Consider the following 17,805-nt stretch of genomic DNA (forward strand, 5'->3'; position numbering starts at 1 on the left):
AACCGTCCCTAATTTTGCATTATAAGACTAGAGGGAAGGCAGCTTGTCATCACCATCCACCGTCAACTCTTGGGCTAATTTTTTTTTTTACCAACGAATAGTGGGGCCCTCCGCTAGTACAGCGGTATGTCTACGGATTTACAACGCAAAATCAGGGGTTCGATTCCTCTCGGTGGGCTCAGCAGATAGACCGATGTGGCTTTGCTATAAGAAAACACAACACAACAACGAATAGTGGGATTTACCGTCACAGTATAACGCCCCCACGGCTAAAAAAACGAACACGTTTGGTGCAAAGAGGATTCGAACCCACGACCCTTAGAGTACAAGTCAAGCGCCTTAACCACCTGGCCATACCGGGCCTCAGGATGGCTGAAATTTAAGATTTGCGAATGAAGGAAAGTTGAATGAGCAAAACAATTCGGCTCGTTTACCCTTAAATCTATGAGTACTGAGGACGTGTAATTGTAGAACTTTTGTTTCACGAAACAACCAATAGTGGAACAGAATAATATTCAAGTGACATCTGCAGGGTTTCTTTACTTAAGCCAGTTTTAAGAAGTGATTTGGCTTTAATAAAATAAACGACAAAAATAAAAACATCAAGCGACACATATGAGAGATTACTAAATAATACACATCACCTGTTTATACTAATATTTGAAATACTGATTTATTGTGACAACTAATAATTATCTGCAGAAGTATGTAACACCTATTTATTAATTAAAACTTGCGTGCTATGCTGTAGTTATGAAAGAAAAAATATAAGCCATTCTAATGTAAGTGGACAATTACTGGAAAAATAGCAACAGAGCACAATCATATATTTTCAATGTAATGTGTTATAGAAATAATTTTATTCATAAACTATTATTTTCCTACAATATGTAATTAGTAAGTTTCGGGATAGTTTTGTTTTAACTACAGAGATATACGAATCAAAGCATGTAACTAAAAGCATTCTAGTAACTATGTATGCTGTGAATAAATAAAATACACTAGCAAAATAGACGTGGAAATAAAAATATCCCTTCAAATAACAACACAAAATCAGGTAATACCAGGAACAAGTGTTATAAATGTTGTGAGAAATCATTCTCTGAAAGTTAACAAGCTGTCATATGGTGTTCAGGAAAGTCCTAAATTAAACTGATTAATTATGTGTTTAGAACAGAATGACTGAATGGATTCTGTACATTAGAATGGACATACTTCCATCACACATACTTCATAGAAACCACTTTAGAGTGCATGGCGAGGTGGTGAGGGCACTCTACTCGTAATTTGAGAGTCGCGGGTTCGAATCCGCGTCACACCAAATATGCCCGCTAGTTCAGATTTGATAATAATGACTGTTACAAGTCCGTTGTTAATACATAAAAACTCACAATACACAAATAACTTATATGACGTCAAGGACAACAAGACTATATGATTATTGGAAGATAAACAAATTTTGATAATGATGACTGTACGAAACCCGCAGGTCTGGCATGGTCAGGTGGTTAAGGCGCTTGACTCGTAATCGGAGAGTCGCGTGTTCGAATCCCTGTCACACCAACTATGTTCGCCATTTCAGCCGTGGGGGCGTTATAATGTGACGGTCAATCCCACTATGCGTTGGTAAAAGAGTAGCCCAAGAGTTGACGATGGATGGTGATGATTAGCTTCCTTCCTTCTAGTCTTACACTGCTAAATTAAGGAGAGCTAGCGCATATAGCACTGGTGCAACTTTGCGCAAAATTCATAAACAAACAAAATATAATGTTAAATGACGAACTTTAGGCGCAAATCATAAAGAATCAATGGATGTGTACATCACCCAATAAGACAAAAAAATCACCTGTTTAAAGTGGCTGAAAGTCATAAATATACGATAATAAATGATGTGTGAAACTGTGTGAAGACAAGGAGTGAACTTGAGGGAAATATTAAAGTCGAGAACATCGAGCTACAGCGGGATATCTTAAAGATATAAGTTTTGTTTTGAATTTTGCATAAAGCTACACGAGGGCTATCTGTTCTATCATCCCTAATTTAACAGTGTAAGACTAGAGGAAAGGCAATTAGTGAACGTAGCCCACCATCAACTCTTGGGCTATTCTTTTAACAACGAATATTGGGATTGACCGTCACATTATAATGCCTCCACGGCTGAAAAGGCGAGCATATTTCGTGTGACGGGGACTCGAACCCGTGATCTTTAAATTGCAAGTCTATCTCCCTAACCATTTGGTCATGCCGGGCCATAAATGTAAGTAACCAAAGCCTAATTTGTGCCTGAAGGTAATGACTTATTGTAAGAGACTTGTAAGAATTGAAACTTTGTAAGTTGTTTTCAGTAATAGTTGGTCATAGAGGATACTTTGTATTGGTTAAATAGTGATGTGAACATTTCAGTTTGTAAAAATAAGAGAAAGGCTGGTGGACAAATGCGACGTGAAACATACCAGTACTTTCTAGTTGACGAACGAGTAATAGTGAGTTGTGTCTCTAAGTACATAATTACTTAAGTAACATAATTATGGGTTGCTTTAAAACTAATTTATGTTGCATTCGTTGAGAAGTTCAATCTCTAACTTTTCTAGGAACATTTTTTTACCATCGTTATTTAATAAATATTGATGTTAAATATTCATGTTAATGACTCGACAAAAGAGAAATATGTACAAAAAATAAGTGATAATAGTTCGATCTACATGAGTGAGTGTAGCTATGTTGTCGCTCTTCCATTTTCTTTTTCACTCGGTTCCCATAACAACAAACTTATTTTTAAATCACATTAATTCTCATAAAATGCTCTTTCATAGCACCTGAAGCCACTGTGACCAGAATGTCGTCCCAAATATTCATTCTATTTCTGTTTATAGCTGTCCAATCTCAACAACTGAACTCCAGCATGTTCCTTCAGTTTGTTCTCTCCAAAGAACCGACCACCGGACATCTTGGGCCTTCTTACACGGTGGTTTCTCTCATCCACTGTTGCGGCTTGTGCTTCAAGAATGAACTCTGTGTAGGAATAGGTTACAGCATGAACTTACAAAAATGTCAGCCGTTGGCTGGGATTTTAGACAGCGGTTTCATGGACAACATGGATTACAGTGTATGGGTGAGAAAAGTAAGAGGTCAATTTTTTAACCCTTGTTTTTAAATTAATACTCAATATGGGAATAGAATTATCTTGTAATTTTTATACAACTGTTTGTGCTTTACCCACGTATTTGATTTGTCATGTTTGTAAAGCACCATTATTACGTGGTTCCGGTTATGAATTACAATGACAATTTTCATATTATCCTCTTTTAAAGCTTTGATCTCACTTTTGTCTTGGTTTTGGTTTGCTTTTGACTTTCGCGTAAAGCTACAAAAGGGCTATCTGTGCTAACCGTCCCTAATTTAGCAGTATAAAACTAGAAGGAAGGCAGCTAGTCTTCACCACCCACCGCTAACTCTTGGGCTACTTTTTTTACTATAGAAAAGTGGGATTGACCGTCACAGTATAATGTTCCTACAAATGAAATGGTGAGCATGTTTGTTGTGACGAGGGTTCGAACCCGCGACCCTCAGATTGAAACTCGAGCGCTCCAGCCACTTGGCCATGCCGGGCCTATCTAACTTTTGGATGTGAGGATCGATGTGTTGTTCTCTTTTCTATAAGTATTTAATAAATTTTGTAATTTTTACTTCTATTAACTATCGGGAAACAGTAAGTTCCTTCTCCTATATTTTGGGTGTAAAACAGTTCGCGAGTCTGAATTTGTTAAATGAGGTTATCATATTTCACGAAGTTTTTAGAGGACGAAATAAAAATAATTATAAAGATTCGTGAACTGAAAAGCAATAACAGCATCTTAAGCGGGTTCGAATCTCGGTCGCACCAAACATGCTCGCCCTTTCAGCCGTGTAGACGTTATAATGTGACGGTCAATTCCACTATTCGTTGGTAAAAGAGTAGCATAAGAGTTGGCGGTGGGTGGTGATCACTAGCTGCCTCCCCTCTAGTCTTACACTGCTAAATTAGGGACGGATAGTGCAGATAGACCTCGAGTAGCTTTACACGAAATTAAAAAAAACAAGCAAACAAACGAGTCCAGAGATATGCCGCTGTGCCACTAGGGGACCAGTAGGTTGTGATATGATATATTTTTTGGAGTTGTTTGTGTTTGTTGTAGCACAAAGCTACACAATGGGCTATCTGTGCTCTGCCCACCACGGGTATCGAAACCCGGTTTTTAGCGTTGTAAGTCCGCAGACATACCGCTGAGCCACTGGAGGGCCTTTTTTTTTTTTTTTTGTAATGCACGATATAACATTTCCAAGTTTGGGGAATATGCTATAAAACAGATCTAGATTATAGAGAGCAAAGTAAAAGCCAAATTTTGTACATGATTAAAGTTTGATATACACAATTTGATATATAGTTATAATCATTTTGGAAAAACAATACAAAAACATTATTTATTAATACAGTTCATCGATGCAATCCTTTTGACACAAAGTGACTGTTACAAATAAATAAAAAAGTGTTCTACATACACATAAAATACAGTCAACAAGAAAATTGTTTCCTAACATAAGTTTGTCAAAACGTCTACGACGTTTGCGTAACATTTGTTTAATTTTATAAAGCTGTCTTGCAAGGAAAATCCATGCAAGAATGGAGCCACTTGTCAAGATGATTCCTATGGTCTTTACAGTTGCACTTGCTGGTCCGGCTTCACAGGATACAACTGTGACACACGTAAGTTGTGTTTCTTTCATCTTTCAGCACCTTGAATACCTCATATTTTCGTCTAATAAAAATAAGTTTTGATTGAAGAGTTCAGTTATAAGTGGAACATGATTTTATCCCGGAAGTGAAGACGAGAGATGGACTAAAAGTTCCTCCTTTTGTGTTTATACTTCCACATCATATGAAGAATGTTTCATCCATGACAGACTCGGCATGGCCAGGTGGTTAAGGCACTCGACTCGTAATCCGAGGGTCGCGGGTTCGAATCCCAGTCACAGCAAGCATGCTCGTCCTTTCAGCCGTGGAGGTGTTATAATGGGACGGTCAATCCGTTGGTAAAAGAGTAGCCCAAGAGTTGGCAGTGAGTGGTGATGACTAGCTGTCTTCCCTCTAGTCTTACACTACTAAATTAGGGACGGCTAGCGCAGATAGCCCTCGTGTAGCTTTGCGCGAAATTCAATAACATAAAACAATCATTTATGACGTAGCTTCTAAATCACCTTGTACTTGTATCTTTTCTTAGTTTTCTACAATAAATACAACATTTCTTTCCTTGGTAACGCATTTTTTATAGTGTTGAAACATCACAATGAAGCAAACTTAATATTTATAGCAAACAAACACGAAACAGAATATCCAATACTATTAACAGTAGGTATTATCTAACTGAAAGTCATCATGTGTTCACGTCGGCTAAGTGGTTCCATTGGATCTCTAGGTTTAAGATATAATCGAAAGTTCTGTGATAACATTCACCGACAGAAGACATAGTCGCAAGTCAGCTAACAACGTTCACCGACATAATACATAACCGAAAGCCAGCTAAAGCATTCGTTCGTAGAAGACATAACTGGAAGTCAACTAGCAACATTCACCGATAGAAGACATAGCCGAAAGCCAAATAGCAATGTTCACTAACAGAAGACATAACCGAAAGTCAGCTAACAACAATCTTCGACAGAGGAGTTTTGTTTTGTTCTGTTCTATTAACAAATAACAGAATTAACTGTTAATTTTATAATGTTCGAACTGAGTTCAATAGCATCATAACTTGGACCACGGAACCTTCAATAAGCAGCCCACCATGTTAACTCCTAGTCCACCGCTGACCTAATACTATTGCTCTAAATTAGAATACAAACAAACATCAGTTTTTGTCTTAAATTTATTCTGATAAAAGTACGTGCTTCTTAACATCATAAACAAATATTTAATGTAGTTAGAAGTTTAATGTTCAATATATTCTAAACAGAAATAAATAGTAATAAAACATTTGGTAGAAGTTAACTTATTTCTCTCGAAGTTTTTAAGTAAACTATTAACATTTAATTTCTAATTCAACTACTTCTCTGTTGGTTTAGTTTTATCCTTTTCTTTCAGCACCGGATGGATACCAGTTTCACAACGGATCATACTTCAAGTATTATACTGTCACTAAGACTGAACCAGAGGCTGCTGCCGCTTGCCAAGCAGAAGGAGCACGTCTGGCTAGAGTGCCAGATTTGGCTACCCATGAATTTTTGAAGAGCATTATTATTCCTCCTGCCAGTACCTGGATAGGTCTTTACCGAGTAAATGGCGTTTGGCAGTATGAACCGAGTGGATTCACAGCTTGGGCGCCCAACGAACCACATGCAAGTGATTGCACTCAAATGTGGAATGCTGTTAATCTACTATGGGATGATGTCCCATGCACGTCCTTTTATCTTCACTATATATGCGAATTTAATTTCAGTCAATAAAAACTCCTGGATTTCCTGATTCGTTTACCTATTACAAGGACACTGCTTCTGCAAATTTAAACACACAGTAAATTATTTTTGCCTAAATTCTCCATTTATAATTACATAATAATTCTCATGATGTTGCAATTTTTTGAATATAATTACTTTACGATTAACCACGTAATAAAACACGAAACATAATGTACCTACTCAAAAGACAAAGACCTTAAATATCCCTCATTTATTGCAATTAACATAATTGACTGACCAAATCAATATTAGAAATAGTGAAACCTTGTGGTTTGTTACAAAAGTAAGAGTCCCCCGGTTGGATACCGGTAAGTATACAGACTTACTACCAGGCATAATTGTGAGGTTAGGTTATTTAATTGAACAAATGAGCCCAAACAGGCAAAGCTATGTTATTTCTGACCCAGTTCAAAGGTCTCGGAACAAATTGGGCCTGCATGGCCAGGTGGTTTAAGGTACTCAACTAGTAATCCGAGGGTCGCGGGTTCGAATCCCCTTCACACCAAACATGCTAGCCCTTTCAGTCGTCGGAGCGTTATAATGTTACGGCCAATCGCACTATTCGTTGGTAAAAGAGTACCCCAAGAGTTGGCGGTAATGACTAGCTGTCTTCCCTCTACTCTTACACTACTAAATTAGGGACGGCTAGTGCAGATAGCCCTCGAGTAGCTTTGCGCGAAATTTAAAACAAACCAAACCAAAACCGAACAAATTATTAAAACTAACGTGTTTTAAGTACAGAATAGTTTTGGTTATTTGAACACAAAATCACGAAGTCCAGTGTAATAAGAACTTACTTCAGAAAGGTTTCTTTGTTTTGAATTTCGCGCAAAGTTGCACGAGGTATATCTACGCTATCCCTTCCTAATTTAGCAATGTAAGACTAGGGGGAAGGCAGCTAGTCATCACCATCCACAGCCAACTCTTGGGCTACTCTTTCACCAAATAATAGTGGGATTTACCTTTATATTATATCACCCTCACGATTAAAAGGACGAACATGTTTGGTGTGACGGGGATTCGAACCCGCTACTCTCAGATTACGAGTTGAGAGTCTTAACCATCTGGCCATGTCGGGCCTTTTTCGATCTGCCTTCACAGATAAATAACACAATTTATTAGCGTTATAAACCATACTTAAATTCTAATACTAGAAACTGGAGTACCAAGAATTTTGAAAACTCTATTAGTTGTATACGTTTGGTTTTGTAGTAATTCCTAACCGAGCTAAATGCTTTTAGCCATCAAAAGGTTCGATTTTAAAATTTGGCAACACCTGAACTCTATTTTTTCTTCTCTTGCCAGTTTGCAAATTTACTGAGATTAGACATAGACTTTAATAAATAATAACGCGAGTACCTTATCCCACATGTAATATATAATTACAATTAATTAGTAATAGCGTTACAGCAAGTACCTGCCAAAGATTATTAACATATATCAAAACGTCAGTGCAATTTGTCTGCCTAAATTCACGTGAGCACAAAGAATACAATTATATCCATTATTTGTCCTGTGCTCCTATAATCCTTACACAGCCCTAAATGTAAAAACCTTACAAATGTTTTCGTACGGAACACTTTGCTATGACAAATTATATTATAATGAGATGAACCCTACGTTGTAGTAAGTTCCGTGTCAATTGATGCTTGGTGGAAAAAATGCATTTGTACTCTTTGTTTCGTATTTTTGGAATAAACATGCATACAGCGACCTGAGGAAGTGTGATTCATCTGTCTGTATATTTGATTTGTATGTTTCCACTTGTGTAAAATGTTGGTATTTCACTAAGTCTTGTGAGGTTATGGTGATACCAGTTTACAGTATGTTTATATCATTTGTCTGGTGGCTATGTAATTATATGATTTGCGTGGTGTGACTTTGTGGTTATGTAATTATATCATTTGTATGGTGTGGCCTGGTAGTTACGTAATTATATCATTTGCCTGGGGTGGTATGGTGGTTATGTAATTATATGATTTGCCTGGTGTGATATGGTGGTTATGTGATTATATCATGTAGCTGATGTGACCTCATGGTTATGTGATTACATAATTTGCCTTGTGGTTACGGAACTCGACACGCAACCTGGATGCTGCAGGTTCGAATCTTGTCACCAAACACGCTCGCCCTGTCCGTTGTGAGGGAACTATAATGTGACGGTCAATCCGGCCTTTCGTTGGTAAAAGAAGAGCCAAAGAGTTGGCGGTGGATGACTATTGACCAGCTACCTTTCTTGTAGTTTATCACTTCTAAAGTGGAAACAGCTTACACAGAACACCCTTGAAGTTCAATAGAACACAGTTTTCCCCTTTATGTTGCAGCTTTGTGAGGTGAGGTTGGTTTTTGAATTTCGCGCAAAGCTACACAAGGGCTATCTGCGCTAGCCGTCCCTAATATAGCAGTGTAAGACTAGAGGGAAGGCAGCTAGTCATCACCACCCACCGTCAACTCTTGAGCTACTTTTTTACCAACGAATAGTGGTATTGACCATCACATTATAACGTCCCCACCGCTGAAAGGACGAGCATGTTAGGTGTGACGTGGATTCGAACCCGCTACTCTCAGACTACGAGTCGAGTGCTTTAACCACCTGGCCATGCCGGGGCCTTTGTGAGATAGGTAGTACAGCCATTTTAAACGATGACCCATTTGAAGTTTGTATTACGTGAATGTCGGTTGAACTCCTGGTGACCTATATATAATTACTATGTTGGAATTTTGCAGTTTTTCTACTTACAACTGATTATACGTTCTTATTAAATATTGAAATATTACACTTAATAATATATCTAAGATTTGAAAGATTTAAGTTTTGGGAATACCATTGTTAATATTATAGTTTTGCGTGACTATAGGTTTTCTATATGTTTCTGGCGTAACTAGTAATTAGAGTCATTACTGGGTGTTTTCATGCTTTGTCATGTGATTTTAAAAATCGACTCTTTTTTATCTGTACTATTATGGATTTTATGCACGGCGAAGGCTTTATCTTGGTTAGTTCTAATTATGTTTATTTTCTTTGATATTAATTATTGTTCTATTTACATAGCCTGTTCGAATTATACAGCGTAAACAGAAAAAAAACAACAACACACTAATTCTAGAACCGTTTAAGCGGTACTTCTTTTAATTGAGCGAGAGGAGGTGTTTGACAAAACGATCTGATATACGAATTATTCTATTTAAATAATAAACTCAGAAACTGTTCACTAGATATTTTGTCAACATTTTGATAAAGTCTTGTTGAGATCATATATATTAACTTTCTGCGAATCTTACGTAACTCTACGATTCATAAATTTGATGAAATAATTTTTAACCTCTATGATAATACAATAACAGAGTTGTTTACAATTCACTGATTTTGAATGTTCTGATGACAAAATTAGAATACTTAAAAAGTTTCTGTTAGAGGGTTTTGGATGTTGTCATGTTGCAAGAATTTTCAAATTTTCAAAATTGTTTTAACTTATTTAAAAACGTGAATAAAACAGTTTGCATTCGAAACTTTGATCACAGTAGCAAAACCTGTTTGCTAAATAAATATGCTAATCTTTGTTTTACACTTTATTTCCGCTATTAAACAATTTAAAAGGTTTATTAATTTTTTATCTAACTAATTATCTTAGGTTATTAGAAAATCAAGCGTTTTTCAAGTGTTAAGAGGCTTAAAAATCAACCAGGAAAGAGTACGTTAAAACTAGAATATGTTTCACACTACGAATACAGTAAAGTTCAGTTTCAGTAGCAAATACATGACTCAATATGAAGTGGTGGAAACATACAAGTATTCTGTATTGTCTATGGAATAGCATGGAACGAGTACTTGATTGTTGTTTCATTTAAAACGAACTGATTTACTCTGGATTTCTAGCTACGTACCTTGTTAATAAAATCGAGTTTTACTTGATGAATAAAATACCGATAGTTGAAATAAAAGATATAATTCAGGTTAGGTTAATACATTTTAATTTCACCGAAGAAATAAATTAAACTTTACATTCTGCACTAAGAGTGAAACTAAATTCGTGCATTTAGGCTTAGTTCACTATCTTGTATTGTGAATGGAACAAATAAATTATACTTTATCGAAACAAATGTTATTTTATCTGCTTCTCTCTCTCTGTGAAGGCCCGGCATGGCCAGGTGGTTAAGGCTTTCGACTCGTAATCTGAGGATTACGGGTTTGAATCCCCGTAACACCAAACATGCTCGCCCCTTTCAGCCGTGGGGGCGTTATAATGTTTCGGTCAATCCCACTATTCGTTGGTAAAAGAGTAGCCCAAGAGTTGGCGGTGGGTGGTGATGACTAGCTGCCTTCCCTCTAGTCTTACACTGCTAAGTTAGAGACTGCTAACGCAGATAGCCCTTGTGTAGCTTTGCGCGAAATTAAAAAAGAAACAAACAAACAAACGCTCTGTTAACCTCACTCATATTCCGATATATGCTTCAGAGTGAATATAATGTAATAATTTACTAATGTTATTTAGTAAAGGTAATATTAGAAAAACAGTGATTAAAATTTTCTTACATCACAGTTTTATGCACTAGAAAACGTGTTTATATCCGTAAAAGTTCAGGCCCACAAAAATAGCTATTCACCCATATTTATTAGTCCATCTGATTGGTCTCATCTTCTAAAGTAAACTAAAACTATTGAATAAAAAATCAACTTAAACCTAGTTCTTGTCATTCAAATAGTTGTAAAGTTTTCTCTTAAACTCAATTAAATTTACAGTATCTACAACATTCGAAGACAACCATTTCCGTAGGCCAACCACCCTGCTAGAAATATGAAACTGTCTTAGCTGAAGATGGCTTCTACCTAACAATACTGATAGTTCTGTTCCCTAGTTATACTTTTGTCACCGTTAATGTAAAAAGGACTTTACTTAACAGCCTTAAACAATTCAAACCCGGGTGATTAGAATGCTCGACTCGTAATCCGAAGATCATAGCTTCGAATCCCTGTCACACCAAACATGCTCGCTTTTTCAGCCGTGGAGGCATTATATGTGACAGTTAATCCGACTATTCGCTAATAAAATAGTAGCCCAAGAGTTGACAGTAGGTAGTGGTGACTAGCTGCCTTCCTTCTAGTCTTACACTGCTAAATTAGGGACGGCTAGAGCAGATAGGCCTCGTGTAGCTTTGCGCGAAATTCAAAACACAAACAAACAACCCCATCAGATTCACTCTAATACTTAACCTCTTCCATATAGTGGGCCCAGCATGGCCAGGTGGCTAAGGTACTCGACTGGCAACCCGAGGGTCGAGGTTTCGAATATACGTCACACCAAACATGCTTGCCCTTTCAGCCGTGTGGGCATTATATAATGTGACAGCCAATCCCACTATTCGTTGGTAAAAGAATAGCCCAAGAGTTGATGATGACTATCTGCCTTCCCTCTTGTCTTACAATTAGGGACGGCTAGCGCAGGTAACCCTTGTGTGGCTTTGCGCGAAATTCAAAACAAACCAAACCCGTATAGTGCTGTATATTACGTTCTTCAACTTTTTGAATTATCTTTTTCAATATCAAACATATTTTCTAAGCCTGCTACCGAGCTTTGTTTCAAGTAGGCATTTTTCACTTCTATCTCTATTCAGTTCAACTGGAACAAAGCAATAATTTGTAATTTGAAAATATATAATAAATATTCCACCAAGAGATGGCACTAACCTCACACTTTCTGTTTATAGCTATATCTTGAGGTCTTACAATATTTTTACATATATATAAATTAGCTTAGACATGTGTGAACTCATTACAATTTTTAATCACAGATATGAATAGAATCTTAATTAAACATAACACACTTATTTTTTTAAATGGAAACAATTACAAACGATTAAGACGAACAAGTATTAAAAATATAAATATAAGCAAGCATTTTATTAATGGGAAATAGTGTTTGGATAGATTTTTCGCTTTAATTGCTTCAAATGTTACTGGAATATAAGATCTGGCACGAAAATCATCTGGTTTTGCAAAGAAATATGTTTTCTTTGAGATGAAAAGTCAGACTTCTTTCTAATCTTCAGCAGACAGTGTATTATTGAAATAAGATTTTTGTACAAAATGCATATAACCTATAAATGTCCAGATCGTAAAATACGATGTACAAATTACAAATGGTTGAATTTATATATGTATATTAATTTCAATTTTTACATATGCTATAGCCTTTTACGAAATTGCATTCAAACAACAGTGAATATCACTGCTTTGTGTAGCTCAGACGTTATAATGGAATAAATATGATACTAGTTATACGTTCTATTGAGAACAACCTATTACATCACTACATTATAAATCACATTGATCATCTTCAGTATACTCTTCATTGTTATCACTATGGTAATTATTTAAGTGTATTGTTTAGTTTTAACAACAAAAATTTCCACGGCTGTGTTATTTTCACCCTGGAACTGAACAATAAATACTGTATGAAATTTCTAATAAGAACACTATGTAACACAAATTATGTTCCTGGATAGTATGTGTTATTTCTTAATTGCTTATGTTGTAAAAGTACAGAAAATGGTCATTATTCCCTTCAAACTTTTCCTTTGTGACCTGGATAATGAAATTTAGAAATTGATCTATTTTCTGCGTAAAAACGGGCACATTTGCACATTTTCATTTGCATAAGATCTGAATAAAACAACATATGAATCAAGATTTAGATGTATTTATACTATAGTTATAGAAAAATGAACAAAAAATGTTCAGAAGTGAGTCATTTTTTGATATTTGCGACTGTAATATAAATCACCTTCATGTATCAAACAGGATACATTGTAGAAGAAGCAGGGATCATCTTGACGAGTGAAGAAGCTTGAAAAATGTTGGTATCGTTTCCTCTGACTTGCAACTTGCACACTTTCATCTAACAAATTCCACTCCTTGAGCCTAGATGTCAAAAGCTCTGCATTCGACTTTGTTAGACCAAGATCTCTGATCAAGTCATTGAGGTCTATTTGGTTGGATTATTATGGGTTTCTCTCACCAGCTACACCTCTGAAATTGTAATTTAGATCTTCAACGTCTACCTCCTCTTCTGATTTCTTGCTCTCTTCTGAGGATGGCTGCTTTCTCTCTGGCAGAGTGGGTATAGGGAGCTCAAGGCAGTGTGGCACTGGAACGATGGATGATGGAAGGTCCGGATAAGTGATAGCAGATGCATTCTTGCCAGCCCGATGTTTGAAAGGTTCAACAAGGCAGAAGTAGGAATTGCTTGAGTGGTCAATGTGTTCACGCCAAATTCTTGGAATAGCGAACTTCATGGCTCTCTTTTCTTCTCTGTACATCCTGCAAAAGAGCAAAAAATTGTTATTATGAAGAATAAATTTATTTCACCCACAACTAATGTGTAAGAGGTTCATGTAAAATATTTTATATGTGATATTTTTCTATACTATTGAAAAATAAAAAATAAAAGATATTTAAATTTTAAAAGGTCTAAAATTTGTGTAATATAAAACCTTACTATTCAAGCAAGCAAAAATTGTTCGTCTTACCTTCTAGAGTTTTTTGCAGTGCTCGCAGGTAAAATGAGGTGCCCAAGGTTTGTCTTGATCCCCGACAAGTATGCCGAATTCACACATTTTAGCAGATGCTTTCACAGATTACTTTTTCGCTCTTGTCTTGATAAGTTGGCCGTATACATAGCAGAATGCATCTGGAGAATGCTTGTAGCTTCTTGATGCCATCTCTTATAAAATCAGATAGGTCTATGTGTTCACTTAGGCAGCTAGAACTAAACTGAAGTGGTGAGCCCCTTTTTATATGCTACCGTAGAAGTTCTAGAAAATTCTAAAGCATTCTAGAAAATTCTCTATCAGCTATTCAGCACTGAATCTACCTGGAATGTTCTAAAAAAATGAGTAAATTTAAAAATTTTATTACCCAGGTCACAAACGCAAAGTTTGAAGAGACAAATAAGTCTTTTCTATTTACTTTAGGCATAAGCAATTGAGAAATAACACTTTCTGCCTAGGAAAAAGAAAAAGTAAAAATTTTATTACATAGTGTAATACAAGTTCTATGTTTGGGTGATCTAGTCCTTCAAGCTTTAAATAAAACCTTTACAGTTGGATATTATGACTCTGAGTGTCTCAGTTTTCTCTTCAACATAGCACTATCATTAAACACTTTCTGTGACTGCACGAGTCTGGTCCTCAATAATAACGTTCTGGACACTATCACTATCAGTTGCTTTAAATCTCTAGTTCAGTCCTCAACAGTAAGGTTCTGGACACTATCAATATAAACTGCCTCAAAGATTTGGTTTAGTCGTCAAAAACATTTTTAAATTTTTGTGATTTGCTATTACAGCCTTGATCATTAATATTAGATACCCTGTTTGTCCAGTTCTCAAAATTATGACTATACCTGTTCAGACATTAAAATATAATTCAAATATCTTTGCTTGTTGAGTTTTTATTTTTACTTTGAAGCAGCCCGGCGTGGTTAGGTAGTTAAAGCGCTAGACTTGTAATCTGAGGATTGCAGGTTCGAATCCTCATCGCACCAAACATGCTCACCCCTTTCAATCCCACTATTCATTGGTAAAAAAGGAGCCAAAGAGTTGACGGGGGGTGATGATGACTAGCTACCTTTCCTCTAGTCTTACACTGCTAAATTAGTGACGGCTAGCGCACATAGCCCTCGTATAGCTTTGCGCGAAATTAAAAGCAAACCAAACTTTGAAGCAATAACGCTTAAGGCTTAACGCTTTCAACATGATGGTGCAATGTGTTAAGACTTAGGTCGGGTGGCGTAATCATCCTGGTCAACAAATAACTCCTGTTGAAAAACAGGAAACATTGTTTTTAATATGGGTCACTCAGAGAGAAACAGACGTATCACTAAAACAATATTTTGTTACATCACGACACGTCATGCGACGTCATTTCCTGGTCGGTAAAGCAAAGAGTTTCAACTTACTTCCGTGTTTTGACAAAAAATGACAGTTTTAAAATAATAAAACGTATGCAATACTTACTAAACCTTTCTCCTGAACATCAAGTAACGAAATTGAGATTGTAAATAAAAATACTTAACAGTGTTTAAAAAGTTAAAAATTCCAGTAAAGTCCTTGAGCCACGTGTAAAATCCCCAGTTGTAAGAATACATTATTTAAAAAGGTTACAGATTTGTTTTGCTTGTTTGTTGGCTTTCGTCCAAAGTTTGTTCTTATATAGAAATGATAGACTAGATGTAAAGCGGCTAGTCAACACCAACCCTGTAAAGTTTGGGGCGACGAACTCTTAACCAACGAAAAGTTAGATTGAGCATTCCATTACAGCGTCCTCCCTGTTGAAAGGATGAATATGTTTGATGCTGGGATTTTCACACTAGGCCATTTGAGACCATTTCACGGTTTTGTTAGTAACTGGTCTGTTAACACTAGTTGATGTGATAGCATTTAAAACTTAGATAAACCTTTGGCTCATTATTTTTCGGTTCAATTCCTTTGACTTTATATTTAAAGAAACTGAAGAATAAAAACATTGTCTTTCATTAAGCATTAAGATACCCTGTTTGTCCAGTTCTCAAAATTATGACTATACCTGTTCAGACATTAAAATATAATTCAAATATCTTTGCTTGATATTCCTAGCTTTTGGTAATAATTCGGTGTTATTTTGTGTAAATTAATTTGACTTTATATTTAAAGAAACTGAAGAATAAAAACATTGTCTTTCATTAAAATAGTCTTTAAATGAAACACCTCACCTTCATAAAGTTCAAATATTAGTTAACCACGTGACATCTTTCGACCACTTGAATACAGATATTATGGTATTGCAATATAGATATATAAATTTCAGTTTTATTAATTAGAAACTCATATAATTTTCCATAAAATTTATTTGACCAATTTAAAACGTGATTATGTGTTCTAAAAGTTGTGCTGATTATAGTACAATGACTATCGCGTTTATTTAGGTGTCCAACTAATACTGGGTTGGACTAATTTCCGCTCTGATAATAATAATGTAGCAAATACTTCATGAAGTTCCACAAGATATCTTGTTCGGTTGTAAATGATTTATTAAATAGACGGTTCTGCTACTGATTGACAGCTCAGAAGATTAGTTTGGTGGTTGCTACGCTTATAAAAATTCGATAAAATGGGTTACGTTAACTACGGAAAAAAACGACTGGGTCCCTTTCGCGGTCCTTACACCAAGTTTGGACAATACGGTCGTAATGGATTGCTACGATGTTGTATGAAAAGAGCTGTTGTCTGTCAGAGCTCTGAGTCAGCATTTTGGAGTGTACAGAATCTGCGACAACGTTCAAGTGCAAAGTACACTGTTAGATGTCAATAACCTCTCCAAATTTCTAGATCCCTGTCATTAAAAGTTTCCCACACTATTATTTCATTTCCAGGAATTTAGTTTTTTAACAACACAAGCAGAGTCAAATATCATGCGTCTTTACATTTCTCAGCGTCTATACATCTCAGCGTCTATACAGAAAGGTAGGATGTCTTTCATCTGACCACATCGCATACATTCAGTCATTCAATAATCATATCTTTAACTCTTTATTAGTGAATTTGTGTTTTCCTAATATTTTTCTAAAATAAAAAGTTTTAGACTACAATGCCAGCATTTTAAAATATTTTTTGTGCAACGTGCTTCCCGAGGTACAGTCGCACATAATCCAATACTTTTTGTTTGTTTTTGAATTTCGTGCAAAGCTACACTAGGGCTATCTGCGCTAACCGTTCCAAATTTAGCAGTGTAAGACTGGAGGGAAGGGAGTTAATCATCACCACCTACCACCAACTCTTGGGCTGCTCTTTTACCAACGAATAGTGGGATTGACCGTAACATTATAACGCCCTCGCGGCAGAAGGGGGAAGCATGTTTGGTGCGACGGGGATTCGAACCCGCGATCCTCAGATTATGAGTCGAACGCCTTAACCAACCTGGCAGAAATGATATAAACTGTACTTTCAGTCAGCAGTTCATATAATATTACTTAGATTTAAAACATAGATAAATATTAACTGTTCTATGCATTGAAGGGTTAGAGATAATAGCGTCTTATCTTCATTCTGATAGAAAGGTGCAACGTATAGTCAAGTGGTTCTAAATCAGCAAGAACAAAACACGAAGGTACGTGAAACACTCTAGCATTTTGTACTCTTGGTAGGAAACTTGGAAAGACATGAGGTTATGTGAAACACTCTAGCATTTTGTACTCTTGGTTTGGAACTTAGAGACATGGAGCCACGTGATACACTCGAACATCTTTTAGTTTTCGTTGGAAACTTCAAGAGACATGGGCTA

At 36.2% G+C, this 17,805-nt stretch overlaps 1 protein-coding gene across 1 annotated transcript; it reads left to right on the plus strand.

Annotated features, from left to right (window-relative positions):
* The first annotated feature begins 2,837 nt into the window (after positions 1 to 2,837).
* On the plus strand, positions 2,838 to 10,557 carry LOC143239471 (perlucin-like protein). The gene is made up of 3 exons (XM_076480556.1): positions 2,838 to 3,121; positions 4,633 to 4,744; positions 6,116 to 10,557. Exons 1-3 carry the CDS (start codon positions 2,903 to 2,905, stop codon positions 6,475 to 6,477), a joined length of 693 nt encoding a protein of 230 aa, XP_076336671.1. The 5' UTR covers positions 2,838 to 2,902; the 3' UTR covers positions 6,478 to 10,557.
* Positions 10,558 to 17,805: the final 7,248 nt, after the last annotated feature.

This window comes from Tachypleus tridentatus, chromosome 13 (genome assembly GCF_004210375.1).
Source record: "Tachypleus tridentatus isolate NWPU-2018 chromosome 13, ASM421037v1, whole genome shotgun sequence".
Lineage (NCBI taxonomy): Eukaryota > Metazoa > Arthropoda > Merostomata > Xiphosura > Limulidae > Tachypleus > Tachypleus tridentatus.

What these genes read in the sequence shown, in the direction of transcription:
- LOC143239471 (XM_076480556.1), top strand. Translation starts at nt 2,903, where the DNA reads ATGTTCCTTCAGTTTGTTCTCTCCAAAGAACCGACCACCGGACATCTT. An exon ending in ACAGTGTATGGGTGAGAAAA is followed by an intron (nt 3,122 to 4,632) that starts GTAAGAGGTCAA and finishes AATTTTATAAAG; the next exon opens with CTGTCTTGCAAGGAAAATCC. An exon ending in AGGATACAACTGTGACACAC is followed by an intron (nt 4,745 to 6,115) that starts GTAAGTTGTGTT and finishes CTTTTCTTTCAG; the next exon opens with CACCGGATGGATACCAGTTT.